Source organism: Euprymna scolopes, chromosome 19 (genome assembly GCF_053919585.1).
Source record: "Euprymna scolopes isolate OS-2025 chromosome 19, ASM5391958v1, whole genome shotgun sequence".
Taxonomy (NCBI): domain Eukaryota; kingdom Metazoa; phylum Mollusca; class Cephalopoda; order Sepiida; family Sepiolidae; genus Euprymna; species Euprymna scolopes.
Window position 1 is genome coordinate 134,364,528 of NC_136500.1, and position 21,581 is coordinate 134,386,108.

The 21,581-nt window shown below is 32.1% G+C and overlaps 1 protein-coding gene across 2 annotated transcripts in view; it reads right to left on the reverse strand.

The window, feature by feature from the left end:
• Positions 1–675: 675 nt before the first annotated feature.
• LOC145239991 (cardioacceleratory peptide receptor-like) overlaps positions 676–21,581 on the reverse strand; it is a 949,161-nt gene continuing 928,255 nt past the window's right edge. For both annotated transcript variants that reach the window (XM_080103573.1, XM_080103574.1), the window contains exons 10-11: positions 17,257–17,437; positions 676–1,987 (exon numbers count right to left, since the gene is read on the reverse strand). In XM_080103573.1, the coding sequence (XP_079959699.1) occupies positions 1,699–1,987; positions 17,257–17,437 (470 nt within the window). In that variant the 3' untranslated portion in view covers positions 676–1,698. The remainder of the gene's footprint in view (positions 1,988–17,256; positions 17,438–21,581) is intronic.

Below are 21,581 nucleotides of genomic sequence, written 5' to 3' on the forward strand. Positions count from 1 at the left end.
GTGTAACATGAAACTAAACATTTTAATACATATCTCATGAAATCAAATGTTATTTATGTCGTATCGAAGTTGATATAAACATTCATCCGGAACATGTCATTATTCTTCGATATTTATAAGATTATTTTATGAATATATATATATATATATATATACATGCATATATATATGTATATATTTTATGAATATATATATGAATATAAATATATATATATATATATGTATATATGTATATATGTTATGAATATATATAGACATGTATAATTATATTCATGTATATATATATAAATGTATATATGTAAATATTTTATGAATATATATAGAAATGTATATATCTGTATATACATTCATTGATACCTACACGTGCATATATATTTACATATATATATGTATGCGTGTATACATATATATATATATATATACATATATATATATATATGTAAATATATATGCACGTATGTATATACATGCGTACCTTTATTAAATATTTCAATAGGCCGCTCTTTTAAATTATTTCTTTTAATTTTCAATGTTGAATCGATATTTCTTATGAATTGATGTTTGTATTTTTATATATTAAATTACATTTTATGTTCGCCCACTTTACTTCAGATAGAATACTCCTGTTAAATTTTAACTGTTCAAGGAAACTGTTTTTTTTTCCATATTGTGTAATTTTACCTGTACTTTACCTAAAAAATTGTATAAATAAACCATGTATTTTTTTTATTTCTAAAATTCATCGCACTCATTCAAAATACATTTTATAACTGTTTTGTTAATTAGATAAATTATTTTTCTCCGGAATATATTGATGCATTATTCTACAAGAGTAGTCTCCGGCCGATGAAGGTTTTCATAATATTTAAAGTCTCCATAATGTACGTTTATAAAGTATTTCAGACTAAGCATTCTGCACTAGTATTTTAAATATGTTCCGTAACCTTTTGTGCAATTGCTTTTTGGTATCAAACACTATGTCCCATGTATTTTTGTCTCAATGTTATACTACACGTAAGGTATCCTTGGAGTAATTATTTTGATGTGAAAATGTATTTTTTCTCATTTAAACATTATCGACTTCAAAGAGGGTTTCAGAAATTTATGTAACTTTATTTTTTTAATATATTCCGTCACAGTGTGTGCAATTTCTTGTTTGATAGTTTATACTATCTCCTATGTATTCTTTGTCTCAAGTGTTATAATTGTATATTAGGATTTGTTTGAGTCCTTATTCTGATGGGAATATTTGCCCTTTTTTCAAGTAGACTTTATCGATTTCTCACTTTTTTGCAGTTGTTTACATATTTTATTCAAGTGTCTTTGGTGTTTTATGTCGTTGATCGAAGCCATACAAAGTCCTAGATTATTCGAGGCTTGCAATGTGTGTTTAATGTTTCCACACGTTTATCACGATTTACACTCGCACGGGAAGAGTTTTATTCACAATGATACAGCGTATTTCGTTAAACAGATATACATTTTCTGTATCCGTCCATGATAAGCATTTTTTGTTGTTGTTTTTGTCTTGTACTGTCAATACTTCATTCCGAAAAGAAAGTATATGCCAATACAGAATTTAAATGAGAATCCATTTGTACTTCAAACCAAACAACTGTTTAATGTTCGGAGCCGCTTAAAGTACATAGGTTCTATATTTTCTTTGGATATATTTATTAGTTTTTATTCATATAAAATTTATACGATTTGCGACTGTTGATTTTTCTCTTGACTTTCCAGATTACTCTTTGGTGTTAAATTGCGCATGAGAATCTGTCGTTCTGTTTCTGTAACTGTATTGCGAACATAGGGCAAGCCTGAAATTCTACGTGGTCCCATGGCGTTCGTGGAGGTACGACCGGACATATCCATTTCACTAACGCCAGTGTACTCGGAACCAACGGACACACCAAACGTTGAGTTCGTCCGACGATTGCAGCGGCAACAACATACCTGGCTTACCATATGATCAACGGAATTAATTTTCCTGAAGAAAAGAAGAAAAACAAGATTAATTAGAGTTAATCGAAAAAGAAACATGAAATACTGTTTGCTAGAGGACAAACTGAATTTTTTATTTCAAGTATCGAAATTCGTAATTATCTTGTCGGTACTTTATTATTTCTACTTTATTGTGGTTATGAAGATATTTGCGCTTAAAATATCGATCTGATAGAGAAAAAAAACCCGTCCTATTAGATAATCTATAAAATTGATCGGAATTAAATTTTCTCTAGCAAAATCAAACAAATAAATAAATAAAAATAAATAAATATTAAAAATAAAATAAAGATGAATGTTGATCAAACATATTCTGCCTGCTTAGAATATAAATATATATTTGGTAAAAAGTATCATCTAACGCGAAATGACATACGTTTTTTTTTTAATAATCTATTACATATATAAAGGTGAATGCGCCTGTGTGTGTGTGTGTGTGTGTCTGTGTACATTTTCCTACGCAATAACTGCTAATTTTCAGTCTACAGACACGAAATTTGATATAGAGGGTACTGAGATTAGAAATTTGGCTATCAACGATTTCAACTTTGAGAATTCTACCAAACTCCTCCGACAATTTTTGGTCTATTAACTTGAAATTTTAGATATAGGTTTCTTGGAAATGGATCTAACTTAATAACTTGATTTGAGCCCAAAACAATAAATGTTAACGGGTCATAATAGGGGTCAAAGTTTTTAAAAAATGACCACTTTTACTTTTTTTTTTTTTTTGCTCAACATATACCTCCAAACACCAGGGCAACGCCGGCCTGAAATGCTAGTATATAAATATTCTTGTATCTTACATAAAAATGTTCTTAAATGGTCTTGATACATTCATATATATATATATATATATATATATATATATATATATATATATATATATGTATATATATATATATATATATATATATATATATATATATATATATATAGTAAAACGCCGGGATATGACATTAGACATTAGTAACAAAATACATTACAGTATATAATACACATGTATATGTTGGTGAATACGGTACATCACGTTGACAAGTGTGTTCTAGCAAGATCTCCGAAGTCAAACAGCGCTGAGCCTGGCCTGTACCAGATGGGTAACCATTTGAAAAGGCGAGGCGCTGGATGTACCGCGAGGTAAAATACCAGGTTTAGAAACTGGCGCGGTGTATCCTTCTCTCGAGAGTAGATGGAACTCTCTTAAGCCGTGGTAGGAACCCTATCTAGGGATGGTGTCACGATAAAAAGTGCACTTGATATTCCTTGTTTTCAGCTAGGAATTATTGATAGGGTTTTCTTGTGAACATTTGGCGTGGGGTGACCATAGACTGAAGCTCTGTCGAACACTTTCCATGAAAATAACGATACATCAGAGACAAACTCGCAATATCTCTTCTGTGAGATAGAGGTTGCAGGGAAGTAAAAAGGGCATCTCTTAATATAGTACCATCTAGTTTATGGAAAAAAGGCGGTGTCTCATTGATTATTATTAATTTGAAAAATAGAAAAGAAAAATGATTTTAAACATGAAATTTGAAACCGACTGGAAGTGACATTAAAACTGTGAAATATAATGCTTAAAATTCCTGTTTTATGTAAAATTTAAAAAAAAAATAACGTTTTTACTTTATTTTAACAAGTATTAGGAAAGCATTTTAAGTATGATTGATAAATTATTATGACAGAAAATATAATAATTTAACGTTTAGTGTGTGTAATTAAAATGTAATTCTATTATTTAAAACATACATTTGCTTTTCTAGTTACATTAAAATTTAAGGAAATACTTAACTAAATTTTAGACTCGACATAGGAGTAAAATAATTTACTGTCAGAATTCACAGGAGCATTACTACAAGATGTAATTATGGTTATCAATATTGTTATACTTATATATTGTATATTTATTTTTAAATCAGTTCCTTTTTAACTCAAAATGGGGTTTAATAATATTGATTTGTAAGGAAAACACGTTAAAATAAGTTAAAACCACAGGAATATTGTAACCCTTGTGTATGGTTTGAATAGCAGCAAGGGATTTAATTTTGAAATTAAGACAGTGTGAATATGAAATAGGTAAGCAGGCGTTTTTTTTTAAACTAGAAGTCACAAACGGGATGGCTGATTGAAACGTCCAATCAAGTAAGACGATTTGACTTTTATAATTATAATATGATGATTGCAATGTCGTGTAACTTGTATGACGAGTGCTACTCCCTCAGACACTGAAAGTCCATGCGCCCGAAAATAACTTTTTTAGTCCTGCCGGCGAATTCACACACTCAGACTCACATGACACTGAAGACGGTCATTGGTATATATATATATATATATATATATATATATATATATATATATATATATATATATATATATATATATATACCCATACATATATACATATATATATACACCCATACATATATACACATACATGCGCATACACACATCTGCACATATATATATATATATATATATATATATATATATTTATAAACATATATACATACGCACACAATACATAATACCCATACATATACATACATACATCATGATTACATCGTGTTGTCAGACGGGTGCCATTCTCTCAGACACTTAAAGTCCATGAGCCCAAAAATTACTTCCATCGCCACAGAACCATTTTAATAGACAAATGCATGAGGTAGTATCTGTAAACAGATGATTTTACAGAGGCTTAGCTTTGCACGATAACTAAGTCTCTCTCTCTGTTCAAAATGTTGAGATCCAGCAAAAAATAAGAGCAAGATAGCCAGCAACAAGTTAAACTGCAGAATGCTTACTGCGTGTATTTGTCTCCCGCCTTATGGTTATTTAAATTGGAGATTTCTTCTCCTAGAAAGGTTTACTCCACCACGGCTTACGAGAGCACACATGCATACATACACATATATACACACATATAAAGAATTAAAACACTCATGCATATATGTAAACATGCAAATACGTACACATATATGCCCAGATACATACATGCACATACATTTACCGACATATACATACACATACATATGTAAGCATTTATACACTTACATATATATGCATATACAGAAACAAATACATACGTACACACACAAACATATATAGATATATATATATAAACACACATAAACAAATATGCACACATGCATATACACAAAAATAGGCATACACATGTACATATATAAATATGCAAAAACATATGCATACATACACACATACAAACATAGATACATATAAAGTAAGCAGATCAATTATTACATGCTTCCAGCATAACAGGCCTACACGCGTCACAATTTTTCCATTGCCACTTTACTATTTTTTATAGACATATGCCTGAGGGAGTATCTATACAAAGATAATGTTACAGAGTTTTAGCTTTGTACCACAGCTCAAACTCTCTCTCTCGGTTCAAAATGCTGAGATCCAGCAAAAAGCAAGAGCAAGATATGCAGCAACAAGTAAAACTGCAGACCAGCTTAATGCGGGCATTAGTTTCCCGCTTTGTGTTCTTTTTATAAGAGTTTTGCTCTCCGTGAGAGGTTGCCTTCACCACGGCTTACGGGAGCCCTCTCGACCCCACAATTATATGCATACATACATACATAAACATACATACATACATACATACACACATACGTACACACACATATATATATATTATTAATTTAATTATGATATATTATTTAATTAAATTATTATAGTAAAAAAAATATTATATCAGCCTCTTTAAGAAACTCGTTTCTTACTGTTCAGAGAGCGATATATTCATAGTTATATTACATATATATTTAAATATAAATATACAAAGAAAGAAAGAGTGAGAGAGAAAATGAGAGATTGACAGTAATACAATGGAAATAATTAACGTATTACTTCTTTATTAATATAAAATTCTGTAAGCATGAATTGAATTGTTTGGAATAGCGTCATACATTCTAACATTTTAAAATATGTCATATAGTAATTTATAAAATAGATATGGCGATTAAGCTACACTGAATATTCCGCGTTTCATCTATATAGGCCTCTTAAGGCTTATGCTCGAATTCTGTGGTTGTTTATCATTTTAAAATGCTCTTTTTCTATTGAGATTTTAGTTAGACAATCAGCTTTCCACTGCGCCCTTCCTATCAGCCAATGGGCATGCATTTTATCAGACAAAGGATCTGTTTTAAAACTAGGTTGGTGTTTTTTTATTGTAAGTTTATATATAAATATATATATATATATATATATACATATGTGCACACATATATACATACATATATATATATACATACATATATGTGTGATCGTTTATGTATATTCATGTTTATTTAATTTTTTTATTTGTTTATTTTCTATTGTTTTTGTTAGTTTAAAATCTTGTGTCGCTATCTTAGAGGAAATTTTATCTTGTGAACACAGTTATTTGCTATTTCCCTTCCACAATTTAATAGATACTGGTGTACTTTACAGTACAGGATAGTAAATTTTTCATGAAGGTATAATCTACATGGGTGGTCTAGGTCCCTACACGTGGTAGGTTGTCTTATTATTTTCAATTCGACTACCGGCGAATGTCCGCTTTCTTTGAGTTCCCAGTATTTATTCGCTAGTGTTGTTTTTATACGGTGTTTTCTTATTGCTGAATGTACTTTTGTGGTTATAGTATCGGGTTTTGAAATCTAAGGAAGTCATGCCTACGTAATGTTTCTTGTTATTCGGGTTTACTTTCGCAAACATTTTTGCCTGATAAACTACGCTTTTTGTTAAACATTTATTTTGAACTGGGAAACGTGTGCGATGTCTACAGTTGCACTTATCTTATTCGTTATTAGTAGGTTGTACTTGTCCGGGGTTGGTTTATTATTATTATTATTATTATTATTATTATTATTATTATTATTATTATTATTATTATTATTATTATTATTATTATTTCTGCTAGTGTTAGTTTTATTTTTGCCATGGTATTTACTTTTTTATTGTTTATTTTGCTGTTGTTTACATTGTTTTATTAAATATTTTGTTATTTCGTGCTTTAATTACCAGCTCATAGAAAATAACCGTGTTCACAAGATAAAATTTACTCTAGGATAGCGATACAAAATAGTTTAAAAAATAAAAAAACAATAGAAAATAAACAAATAAAGAAATGAAATAAACATGAATATACATAAACGATACCACATATATGTATATACATATATGTATATGTATATATGTGTGCATATATGTATGTACATATATATATATATATATATGTACATATATATATATGTATATATATATATATATATATATATATACAACTAACAATAAAAAAAACACTAACCTAGTTTTAAAACAGATCCTTTGTCTGATAAAATGCATGTCCATTGGCTGATAGAAAGGGCGCGGTGGATACTAGAAAGCTGATTGTCTAACTAAAATCTCAATAGAAGAGGGGCATATACAAACGATAAACAACCACAGAATTTGAGCATAAGCCTGAAGAGTCCTAGAGTGGATGAAACGCGGAATATTCAGTGTAGCTTAATCGCCATATATATTTTATACATTACTAACTAGCTCTGCCTACGTATGGAGCTCTTTTGAAGTAAATACTTAAAGTTTACGCATAAATCTATACTTTCGTATATTAATTGTATGTGAGTAAATGAAGTAGTTACATATACATATATACACATATATATACATATATATGTATATATATATATATATATATATATATATTAATATATATACCTGACAACCGAAAGTGTAAACTTTGAGATCTTTATTCCCATGTTTAATTAACGGATTATATAGGCAATCATATGAATAGCTCTTAAAACATTGAGCTCTTCTGAAGTAAATACTTAAAGTTTACGCATAAATCTATACTTTCGTATATTAATTGTATGTGAGTAAATGAAGTAGTTACATATACATATATATACATATATATACATATATATATATATATATATATATATATATATATATTAATATTAATATATATACCTGACAACCGAAAGTGTAAACTTTGAGATCTTTATTCCCATGTTTAATTAACGGATTATATAGGTAATCATATGAATAGCCCTTAAAACATTACGTTAACAAATGCAAAGGTTGGAGGTCACGTCATAGATTTATGATTTACATCACGTTTCAAAACATATAATTTGTACAAATATCATATAATTCTATGAATAGCATTTATATTATGAATGGATCAATAACCTAAGAAAATACACGCTATGACTAAGCCTATATTTGAAAGTATATATATATATATATATATATATATATATATATATATATATATATGTGTGTGTGTGTGTGTGTGTGTGTTTGTGTGTGTGTGTTTGTGTGTGTGTGTGTGTTTGTGTGTGTGTGTATGTATAGCCGTTGATTTACATATGAAGTCACAGCGTCTCTCCTCATAACATCTTAAATTCTTTGAATACTTATTCTTTCTTGAAATAAATCATATCGTTGTTATTCAAAATATTGGACAGTTAAAGGCGCGTTTATTCATATTAGTTTACTGTTTCATTTTTAATTTTGTTCTTTTATGTCTGTATATGCACTCTGTGCATGTGTGTATGTGAGTAATATATGTCATGTATTTAAGACTGACGTTGCACTTTCTCATTGGCTATGCCTCCTCCTTCTCCTCCTTTCTCTTCCTTTCTCATTTAACCGTGTATCCTTATCACTGATGAAGACTGAAGGATTGGTCGAAATTATATACTTATAAAAATCTTGACATTTTTTTTCATAATATTATTTTGTATGCCTACACGCTATCAATACAATCGAATAAAGAATAGTTATAAGCTTTTATCCTTTACGTATTCTTTATTTTATATATTTTCATATATATATATATATATATATATATATATATATATATATATATATATAAGTATTCATGACTGCTTTTATTCTGTGTCCTTGCGTTTGGTATATATTACGAGACCTGCATTTCCTTCTTTTTGCAAGGATAGTTTGCTTTACATCCAAAATAGCAATATTGTATATCAATTCAAATGCCACGGCGATGCTGGTTATGTTGGGAGAACATCCTTGCATCTTTTGACTCGTATAAACTAGCATGTTCCATCGAAGATAAGACAAGGGAGGGCGGGGTCTGGTAGTCTCCCTCCTTCTGCAGCCTTGGACTCTGCTATTGGCCAGCATTTGGTTGGCAACACGTGTTGCGCCGATAGATATAAAATTGAATGGTTCGAAGTGCTACATAGAGCGGACTCCAGAAACCATTTAAAGATTTTGGAGGCTGTCTCTAATGAGGTGCGGAAACCTTCTTTGTGCCGGCAGAAAGAAACATCTAACGCATTGCTTCTCTTTGGCGAACTGTGAATCTTTTCTCACGTTTTTTCCCCCTCGTAGTGCCATTATTTTAATCGTTCTTTTAAACATAATAAACTTTATTTTAGTGTCCCCGTAATTTTTGGCACATTCAATAGTTCCCCATCAGAACTCTTTACTTACTTTCGACACAGTATTATTATTTTTACGCTATCGATTTTCTCCTGATGAGATGATAGCTGAAAGAGCTCTCGAGAGACTTCCGCCCATTATATATATATATATATATATATATATATATATATATATATATATATATATATATATACATACATATGGTATATATATATATATATATATATATATATATATATATGCAAAAAAGAAGAAATGAGCGAGGAAGATATAAGATGTATATAACACAAGACGCATTTATTTAAGGACATGCTTGTATTTCAGACTGCTCTAATCACTAGCAGTGCCGTACAGAAATATTAATGCATCGATTTTAAAAGTTAACAAATGTTTTTAAGCTTTCGATTAATTTATCACCATTACTGATTTTGAAAATATTATTACAAAAATAATTAATATCGCATTAAATATAAAACATTCACAGATTTCATTCATTTTAATTACTTTTACGTACTTACATTCTAAAGTGATATAATGTACTTCTTTATAGAACGCTATATCAATATCAGAACAACGTATTCCAGTTGGATTAAGCATTTAGAGAATGCGTGCCAACCCTACATTTTTTGCAATTATTTTTTAAAATGTGTTGTCCTAATCTGAACCACTTCACTCTTATTATGCATTTAGCTATATGATAATGCAGAAAATTGCATCCGTTTGTGTGGAAATTTTCTTTTTGTTTACTTTGACAAATATAGATTCAATCAGTCGTTTATATAGTGTCAAGTGTTATCATTTGCCACGGTCGTATCTATTGGTTTAATAAACTCTGCACTGGACAGGAAACATACATATGAAAACAAAGCTGAACTCCACAATGTAAGTGTAATTGATAAAAAATAAATAAATAAATATTTCGCGAATACCATTGCCAGTGGCTAATTCCTACATATTTAATATCCGCAATAGGAGAAGAAAATGTGATTCTTGCCAAACGTTTAGAATGTTCCCTGAGGGAAAGTTTTTCACCGATTTTTTTTTCATTATTTTCACTTGAGAGTGTTCTTTTTTCTCTATGTGTACACCCCCACACATACACACACACACACACATATATATATATATATATATATATATAGGTTGCGTTTGTCTGTGTGTTTGTATGTTTATATGTGTAAGTTGACGCATGCCGTTCAATAACTTAAGAATCTCAATGTTTAATATAGGTAGTTTACAAGTTACAAAGACAGGAGGGTTTTCCTTAAAATAAGATAGCTTTTTTGTCAATGAATGTATATTCTACATAATAATCCCCATTTCTAATGCAATTTTAAAAGAGTGCTTCTCGGTAAAAAAAAAATAAAAGGCTACTTATCAGCTAACTACAATATTTTGCTTTTTAAAGTCAATCGTAGATTAAATACGTTTCGAACCGACATAATGCAATGTTTATTATTTCACACATAGTGTGGCTGATCGTTTAATTGCGAAGCTCTTTAAACTATATCTTTGCTAAGGAAATTCTGACCACTTATTATTTTAGTAGTCATATATTTTTATTTTGATTTATTTATTTTTATAAATTTTCTAAAACCAGGACTATTTAAATCAACTTCAATTAAGAACTAAACCATATTTATGTTGTTGTTGTTTTTTTTATTAATTACAGGTATAAGGTTTTACTCTTTTATATCTATTATAGCCAACTTAATAATGACTTGTCCTATATATCTATAATATAAAGCTAAACGTATGTGTGTGTGTTTTATGTGTTCAGAGATTACAGTGAGGATGTCAACTGTGGAACGGGCTTGTCTAAATCCATATTGTTGGTCAGTGTTTTGCATCTGTAAGGTGCCGGACTAGAGCATGGTTAATTATGGTCTCAAATATTTTGGCGAAAAGTGGGAGGAGGCTAATGGGGCGATAGTATGATGGGACAGTACTAGGATAAGTAACTATCTTTATATTATAGTATCATTCTTATTAAATGAATAAATAAATCTGATCTGTAATGATCAGTAAATATTTTACATTCTCATCTTCTGATTTTACTCAAACTGTTTTTCTTAGCTTTGCATTATCCCGATAAATATCCCTTTACTTAATCGATCTTATTCTTCTGCTTTTAACCCCATAACAGTAATGTATGTGGATGACTATAATGCTCCTCATCTTGGGTAGAGTATATTGGGAAGTTTTTTTTTTTACACAGGAGTCACCACGCATCAAGTCCCAGAGACCGATCGAGGATAAGGTTTAAGAGTGTACAGTAGTCATTTGAACAATATAGTAATCGTTAGTAATGGAAATTCGGTAAATTTGTTAACTGAAGTGGAAAGGTTCACCAAGAACTTGTTTACGTTAGACTTGAAAACAATCTGATTATAGTCTGCTGGAAATCCAGAAAACGGAAGATAGTTCCACAGGCGTGCACTTCAAGAAAGGGCTTTGCTCATGGAATCTACGTTTAGGTTTAGGCAAAGATAAAGAGTGAGGGGGATTATTGATAGTGTTTTCATCTAGACGAATGTTTTTTGTGAAAATTCGGCGAGGAAGGACCCTAGATTGACCTAGATTGAAGCTCAGTCGAGCACTTTCCATGAAAATTACGATAAAGCAGAGACAAACTCGTAAAATCTCTTTCGTGAGATAGAGGTTGCAGGGAAGAGAAAATTACATCTCCTACGAGCCAACGAACTCTATTTTGAAATCTATCAAGGCAGGACAAGTCCTTTCGAGCAGCTCCTGCCCAGATGTTGTAACAGTACGCCATATGAATCTATAGTGAGAAATTATTTAATAATTGAGCTGACTACAATATGGTTGTATTCAAGTCTAACGTAAATAAATTCTTGATGAGCCGTTCCATATAAGTTATGAAATTTAACAAATTTTCATTACTAATGATTATTATATTCTCCAATTTCTACTGTACACTCTTTAACCCTTATCCTTGAGTGGCCTCTTGGCCTTGATATTGTGTTGATACCTATGAAAAAAAAGAAAAAGAAAAAGTGTAATGTGAACAAGTTCGAATTGAATCGTCCCCCTAAGTAATCCAAGTTACAAAATTCCCACTGTTTACTTTGCTAAAATCACAATGATTAATGTATACCTATTAACCCTTATCCTCGAGTGGTCTCTGGGCCTTGATAAGTGGTGACACCCATGTAAAAAAAAAGACATTTCCAGCTATACTATAGCTGGAGATCTTGTGAAGTAAACCGTTATCCCATACTCTATCAAAAGCCTTTGATATGTCAAGAGACATAAGGAAGCCTCCGTCGATAGATTCGCTAATCCTATGGGATATAACTATAAGCACATCTGCTGTAGATCTAGCAGAACAGAAACTATATTGTGTTTCACTAAGAACGTTATTTTTGATGAGATAATTGATTACTTCTCTATTTAACACATATTCCAGCAACTTAAGACGCACAGTCGACTTATTGGCCTTTACTGATGGGGGGGGGAGCGATCACTTGAATTCTTAAATACAGGGAATGCTGATGAGATTTTCCAGGGGCATGAGAAGCAATTCTCCTTAAGACAACGTTTAAACAGTTTTGTAAAAAAAATGGGTATTAGTTCTGGTTGAAGTTTTTGGAGTACTATAATTGGAATACCGTCATGGCTGGTTGCTTTACTGAAATCAAGATTTTTGATTAGCTTAGCAACATCCCGTACATATATTTATATATCACATACTGTGTTTTCTGATACAGGAGGAACTACTAGAGGCTGGCGGCCTTGGTCACAAAGGGTAGAATTAGCTGCAAAGTTCTTGGCAAAGAGTTTGACTTTGTCTGATGCTGACGAGATGACCTCATGTCCATTGATGATAGTTGGGATAGAGCACAAGTTTCTGTTCCGGATTCTGTTTGCTATTTGCAGAAATGATGGGAACCAAGCCGCTGCTCAACTACGTTGCACTTGACGGACTGAGAATACAACTCTCTTGCATTCTTTATTACTTTCTTACAATAGTTGCTGGTAGTCCTGAATGCGGCTTTACTCCGTACATCTATTACGTTGGAAGCAATAGAAAAAAGTGATTTCTGTGCGCAATGGCAGCAGCACACTATGGAGAGAACCACGGCTTGCTGTTAGGTTTTTGCTGTAAGCTAGTCGAAGGTATGAAACGGTATTCACCTAAAATTAACCATTGCGTCAGATCAGATACACATCCTTTTTAAACATGGAACGCAGAGGTAGATCAGTTATAAATGTACTTAAGCTATCCCAGTCAGGCATAGTGTTCGGATATACTGTACGATGGAGAGGTAAGTCTGAGGATATATTACATTTCATTTTTATCTGAACTGATAAAACAGAGTGGTCGGAAGATCCAAGAGGAGACAGAACGGAAACTGAACATAGTTCAGGGCTAGTAGTGAGAAAAAGGTCTAGGAGACGTGCATACTGGCCGTCACTGTCGGGCACACGAGTGCGTTTGTGAACAATCTGGGTGAGGTCATAAGCAATGAAGAAATCATGACAAAATCTCCCCTCATCATCCGTTTTGTTTAGTGGGGTAACAATTCCACATTGTAAACACTGAAGTCTCAACAAACGTGAATTTTTGCTGAGGAAAAAGCAGATAGAACTTGATCGATTTTCTCAGATATGCTTTTAAAGATAGTAACTCGGCTGTTGCGGGGCTGATAGAGAGTAAATATAAATGCAGTAGTGTGAGGGCAACCCGGAAGCACATATAGTGTAAGTTATGATCTTCTCTGGAAATGTTCTTACCACATGGAAACAATCTTTAATATAGTCACATATTCCATGCCCATGGTGATCTTGTGTGTCAGATTTGGATATTAAGTAAGAGTACTCTTTAATTACGAACTCCTCTATGCAAATCGTCCGTTCAATGTCAGTTTTTGTTAGAAGTAATAGATCTGGTTTAGTCTCCTGTAATTGGGTTTCAACCTCTGGAAGGTTAGAACGTTGACCACTGATGTTGGAGTAGGAGAAATGGTAGTGGGGGTCTACGTTGAAAGTTGGAAATCCGAGTTTAATCGTATAGTTTTTCTTGAAACGTGTGATGATGTTTATGACTTTGTGGACTAGGTCTTCAGACTTGCTTAGAGCAGGGCAGAGAGGGAAACTAAGAGAGAAAAATGAACGAAGATTTTTTTTTTTTTGTAGAACATGATCAGTTTAAACAGTATCAATTAATAAGGAATCTAGAGGCCCCACAGAAACTGCATGGTCCAGAATCCATTCACTAAATGGCAATGCACCTGCTGATAGGGCACCCTCCTTAGTGGTTAATCCAAGGTTCGGGTCCTTGCCTCTCAAGCGGATAACGTCAGCCCAGGGAAAACATTTACCTCCAGCAACCTTATTAGTGACATGGCTACAAGAACAGACATAGAAACAGAAAAATGTCCGACATCTCTGGCGACTGTCTGCGCAAATTAGTGCCAACCTAGAATACAGCTTTTTATTCTTCCTTTGTGTGTAAAATCACTCATTAAAAAATGAGGATTAGGGGATAAAAAAAGAGAAGCGAGAGTAACGTGTGCTGCCGAAAACGCATTTACAATGATATACAAAATGTCATTAGCATATTAGGCGACGCTCTTTGTGTAAACAAATCGAACGGAGGCATTTGGACGATGTAAGAAACAACGTTTATTCATTACCCTCACAACAGCAGCCGTATTGCGTAATGGTGAGATGCCTTGGCTGTCATTTGGACGGTCGGGTTTCGATCCTAGCTTGGCACGGTTGCCTGTCTAGCCGCACTGATGAGCTGTGACATAGCGCAACACTACGTATGTGGATGATTGTATATATATATATATATATATATATATATATATATATATATATATATATATATACTAGCAAAAATACCCATCGTTAACTGGGTTCAAAAACAGCTTACAGAAAATGGACTCTGATTTATTAAAATATAATTGTTTATGAAAAAAGAAGGGTTGTAAAGAGATAGTTTCGAATTCGGGGGTATCAAAATAACGCACAATATGATGAAAGTAAAAATAAAATAGATAAATCCCATAATGTATTTTACCATACCTGTTCACACTGAAAGACATATCACAATATTCTGTGGATCTATATTAAAAAGACCTTATGTACATCTATATCAAAAACCTTATGTACATCTATATCAAAAACACCTGTAAGCCTGTTTTTATTTTTATTCCCATGCTTTGTGGACCCGGCGCGCACGCAGACCCCACAATTTTAATGAACTACCGTTCTGCAGGATCAAACATACCCATTCCTGTGTCTCGATACATCTTTTATCATTATATGTAATCAGTTTTTTTTTATAGTCAGCCATATAGGAGCCTATTCGTGACCAGACACACACAAACACATTCAGCTTTATATTATAGATATACACTGCTCATCAAAAATTATATATACACACATATATATATGTGTGTATATATATATATATATGTATATATATATATATTAGCGAACACTTTAGAATTTCATATGTAATTACTTACAAACTATAAAAACTATATCATAAACTATAATACGACCATAAACAAAACAACAACACATCTCTAACAAACCAATTTCCAATGCATGTATAGACACTGTTCATTACCAAAATATATCAGTTGGTAAGACCAAAGGTAGATAAGAGAAAAGGCTCAATGAAATTAAAAGATATGTGAGAAAGAGGAATTCTCTGAATGCATTATCCCCTCCTTTCATGCAAAATAATCCAACTAATCACTACCTATATTAATTAACACATAAAATAAGTCAGTATATGACGTTACAAAAATTCATTCATTTCATGTCAGATGCAGATCCCTATTTGAATTATAACGAACATAGTTTTTCCAAAAAGAATATAAATTGCATCATGTGTTTTTTTATATATTAACGGTTATATAACGTAATGAACAATAAAAATTTTACTCTATTTTACAACGCTATGCCCCACCTTTATTGAATTTGCAATGAGTTTTCCCCCGTTTCTGAAATCGACCATTGTCATACATTTTATTACATCAAAAATATATTTTCAAATAATTGTACTATAGTTTTTTTGTTTTTTTTTTAATTTCATTAACCCAGACGAAATCTGGTAATAAGGACGAATCGTAGATGAACACATATCTTGGTTCGTTCCTTTCTTATTGATTTCTCTCTCTCTCTCTCTCTCTCTCTCTCTCTCTTTCTCGCTGTCTTTATATATATATATATATATATATATATATATATATGTCACATCAAAAATTTTAAAATGACTAAACTGTCTTTATATATATATATATATATATATATATATATATATATATATATATATATATAAAGACAGTTAAGTCATTCAAAAATTTTTGATGTGACAGTTTTAAATTTCAAAGCAAAAGAATATTATTATTCTATGTAAGAGAACTTTTTATTTAGGTGGGATAGTACTTATAGAATATTACTGCCAGTAATATCTTGTAAAACTTATAATCGCAGGTTTCCATACCAGTTGCTTGTTAGATAATCTTATTCTGAAGTATATATATATATATATATATATATATATGTGTGTGTGTGTGTGTGTGTGTGTATAAATACAAGATAATATATATATATATATATATATATATTATATATATATATATATATATATGTATATGCGTGTGTATATACGTAAGGTAATGTATAGGTAATGTATATATATATATATATACATATATATATATATATATATATATATATATATATAGAGAGAGAGAGAGAGAGAGAATAATGTTGGAAAAGTGAGATAAATTTACATACATAGATTTGGGATAAGATCAAACTACTTACTTGGCATTTCTACAAGTGCGTGTATTGAATACAGCATAAATCACTGGGTTAGCAACGCTGTTGAGTGGCGCCAAACTCTGAAAGAATGTTGCCACGGCACCCATCGTATAAGTATTTGGTATCATTCCATAGACTTGCAATAGACTGAAGATCATGAATGGGCTCCAGCAAAATATGAATGCTGTTAAGAAATAAATACAAACACATCAGTTAAGGACATAAAAATATGAATCAATTTTTAAATCATGAATCTGAAATTCCGTGCTGCAGAAAATGTCTGTATTTTCGAAATGAAAGAAGAGCAGTCAGTTTTATTCGAAATGTGAGCAAATTACTTTAAGTGATTATCTGGTGTTGTGATTCATCCTGATCATTGTTTTTTCTCGCAGGACATGCTATTTCAACACACATTTGCCCGATGTAGGACTGTTTCCAACAGAACGTGCCTCATATAACTGACAAGGTTAACATAATTGTCTTAATAATTCATATTACCATATTAGTTATTAACAAGTACGAGGTGCCATCAATAAGTTTCCAGAATTTCTTTTTTCGAATATATACACTTTTATTGATAGTGTATATATGAAATTAAAGTCCGCATCGAATCTCCTCGGAGTGCAATGGACGTTGTATCCTTCAACAACTACGGTGAGACTTTTCGAAGTTTCTTCTGTGAGCGAATCAATTACCTCAACTAACAATCTCAGATGTTTAATGTTTTCTGTGAGCTTGGCGAATAACCAAAGTCAGAGTATGCAATTATAGGTAGGTTGAGAGACTGCCTTCATGTCCATCTTGGTCAAGGAAAGAAGCTGTGGTGCAAATAACCGACATTATTCACGCTTGTGTCTGTCATAGAGTGCCGTGTCATCAGCAAATATCCCTAAGTAAGAGAAACTTATATTAGGGGCTGAATTTATGAATATCAGGAATAATAAGGTCGAACGATTTCCTCTTATAGAACACCCACCTTTTTCTAATGGTTCTTTCGTAAATGACCACTTACGACAACCTAGGTTGTTCTCTTGTCTAACAAGGATTTGATTATGTTAAGTATACCATAGGAATTGATTTTCATGAGAAAACCATTGCACCAAACCCTGTCAAATGCCTCGGATATGTTTGGGCTACTGACCTACTTCTCCTGCCTTATCCAATGATTGGTATGTATCTTGGGAGATTCTAGTTAAGGTTTTTGCAGTAGAACATTCTTATCTAAATCCATACTGCCAGTCAGAAAAAAGTGTATTGCCTTAGGTGGAAGAATAGTACTTGATTAATTAAGGACTCAAAGATTTTGACGTATAGAGGGAGTAGCCTATTGGGGCAATAATTGCGCGTGTCATTTCTTTCGCAAGAATTCTTGTAAACTGGTACAATAGAAGACATTTTCAGCAGTTGGGAAATAAAGATTCGTTACGGCATGTAACATAGAGGTTGGAGAGAACAAGAACAACGTCAGCAGAGGATATTTTAGTCGTATAGCAAAGATATTATCTCGTTCACATAATTTCGAAATGTTTAGATTTGTTATGGCATCACGAACAAAGGAGAAGTTTATTTTAAAATCTTAGAGTGTGTGTACTCTTCGCATAGGGGAATTTGGGAGGGGTTGGCCTGCTAGGTTTAAAGTCTAGATGGAGGCAAAAAGTTGGGCAAGCAGATTTTACTTTCCAGTTGTTATATCGTGGATTTCGACATCGACAGATAATGCCGCGGCGGAATAACAAATTGAACAGCAGCTTTGTAGCACTATAAAGTATATTTCACCAATAGTACCATCATTAATATAGTTTGGGTAAAGTCTTGTTTTCTTTGTAGCATCCTACAACAAGGAATCAAACATATGAAAAACAACTATGTATTTCCTGATGAAAATGTGATTATGTTTAAAAGTTCGATTTCTAAACAAATAGATGTTCGTTATTTCATTCAAAAAATGTGTGTTGAATTGGCTTACTAATCTTACATTTTGAATTTGCACTGAAACAACATATTTATCATAGAAAAAAAAGCTTCCAAAGAACGGCCTTGGCTATCCCTGGACATTTAAATATCACAATTGATAACACCGTGTGGGTCTTATCTTTCTTAGTGGCATCATTCTAGTGGGAACAAAACAACGTAAACAAATGTGCCTATCCTAATGAGGGTGTGATTACGTCGAAAATGGCGACCTATAAACGACTAAAAGTTTGAGCTATAAACGACTAAAAGTTTGGTTACATTTTAAGATCTGGAGTGAAGTTATCTTACATTTTAAATTTGTGATTAAACAACGGTTTTTTATCGCGGAGAAAACACATCTTCACTCACAAAAAAACGCATATATATATATATATATATTCAGAATGTGTGAAGGATATATAATTATTTCCACTTCTAGACAACATTGCAGCCAGCAAGAGCAACGAAAGCCAACAAACCGGAAGTCCAAGAATAAAGTTTCGCCTTCAGTTTGGCTCATCAGTTAAACACATCCAAACTGAGGATTCGAAACCGGAGCCTCTTGCATGCGGGGGAAAGCACGCTATCAACCGAGCAAACGTGCCGCACACAAGAAAGTCTTATTAACTATCATAGATCAAGCAAACTGCAAGTAAATCCGACGACTGCACCTACCTTCGTTTCGAACAAGGGATGGGATCATCGCAATCAGCCTAAAACGAAGTCGATGTCTCACTAGTAGGAATTATTACTTCTAGGAAATATTATTATACTAGCGGGGGTACCCGGCGTTGCCGGAGTGTTTGTTTCCGGGAGGGTGCGGGGAGTTTTAAAAAATGTTATGGTAGGTAAGTAGGAAGGATCAAACCCGGAGTCATGAGTAAAAGTAGGAAAATAAAGTGTGAAAAAAAATACATCTGCAACGTTAACAGTTCGGCCACCAAGAAAAGTCCATTCCAGTTGTTTAGGAAAAAAAAAAAAAAAAAACGACTACGGTAGGTTGGCGCGAACGTGAAAATATAATGTGAATTGTCCAGCACGCAAACCACTACGCCACAGAGCACTGCAGCTTAGTTTAGTGATTTGAAATAACTTCACATGAAAGAACTACGAAGCCAAACCGGTGTTCTCTTCTCAACTGTTCCTTGTGAACGATCCCCAAACGGTGTTAAGTGGTGGCAGGGGGAGGAGGAATTTATTAGAGAGAAAATATTTTACCACTTCCATTGATCTTAACCGATTTTGGCCGTGACTTCTCAGCAGAAAAAGTATAGAAATCTAAGATTATCGAGGAATTTGAGAAATAATAAGCCTATAACACACCTCATATATTGTTCTGCCGTTTGTGCATATTATATTTGCATGAAATATCTTGATTTTTAATCCTATTAATGTCAAAATCAGACGGGAAAAAATGAGTTCATTTTATTTATATAGAAGAAGATAGAATAGAAGAAGAATAGATAGAAGATAGATAGAAGAAGAAAGAATAGAAGATAGAAGAGATATATATTACTTCTAGGAAATATTATTATATATATAAATGTGTGTGTGTGTGTGTGCGTAGGTCACTAGGTAAGGATTCGCGATTATCTCGGCGACAAGCAGGTACTGATATTCAATTTCGTCATACCAGTCCTTATTAAACTCATTGTTTTTATGTTTTTTAAACGTAATCCTCTATTACTATTTATTGTTAGAAATGTGCAGAGTCTTTTATAATGCAATTACTTAGTTAAACTATTTTTAGAAAGGGATTAGAAAATGATTTTTGTTATACAAATGCATTTTAAAAATGTCAATATATAAACGGACAACATTAAAAAACATATATTTGTATGTTAGCTACGTGTATATAAGCACGAAAATACAGAGACGAAGTTTATCGTTTCTTATATATTTAGTCAGCATAGAATTTGATCACGTACATTACAATACATGAAATTGTATTTTTAGTTAATACATTTTTTAAGCAGGACCCTATTCTCTTTTTTACGGACATCTACATAGTATCCAGTATTGTACATATTATCCAGTAAATGTTTCATATTATATATCTATAAATCTATAAAAGTGAACAACTCTGTCTATGCGTCTGTGTGTCTGTCTGTGTACATTTCCCTACGCAATAACTCTGTCAATTTTAAGTCTACAGACTCGAAGTTTGATATGCAGGGTACTGAGATTGGGAAAACATTTGTAATCCTTTTTAGGCCAGAAATTTGGCTGCTAAGTGGTCAAAGTTCAACAATTTGACCTTTAAGAACTCTACCAAAGTCCTCCGCCAATTTTGGGTGCAAACAATTGAAATTTTAGATATAGGTTCCTTGGCCATGGATTTAACTTAATAACTGGATTTGAGCCGAAAACAATAA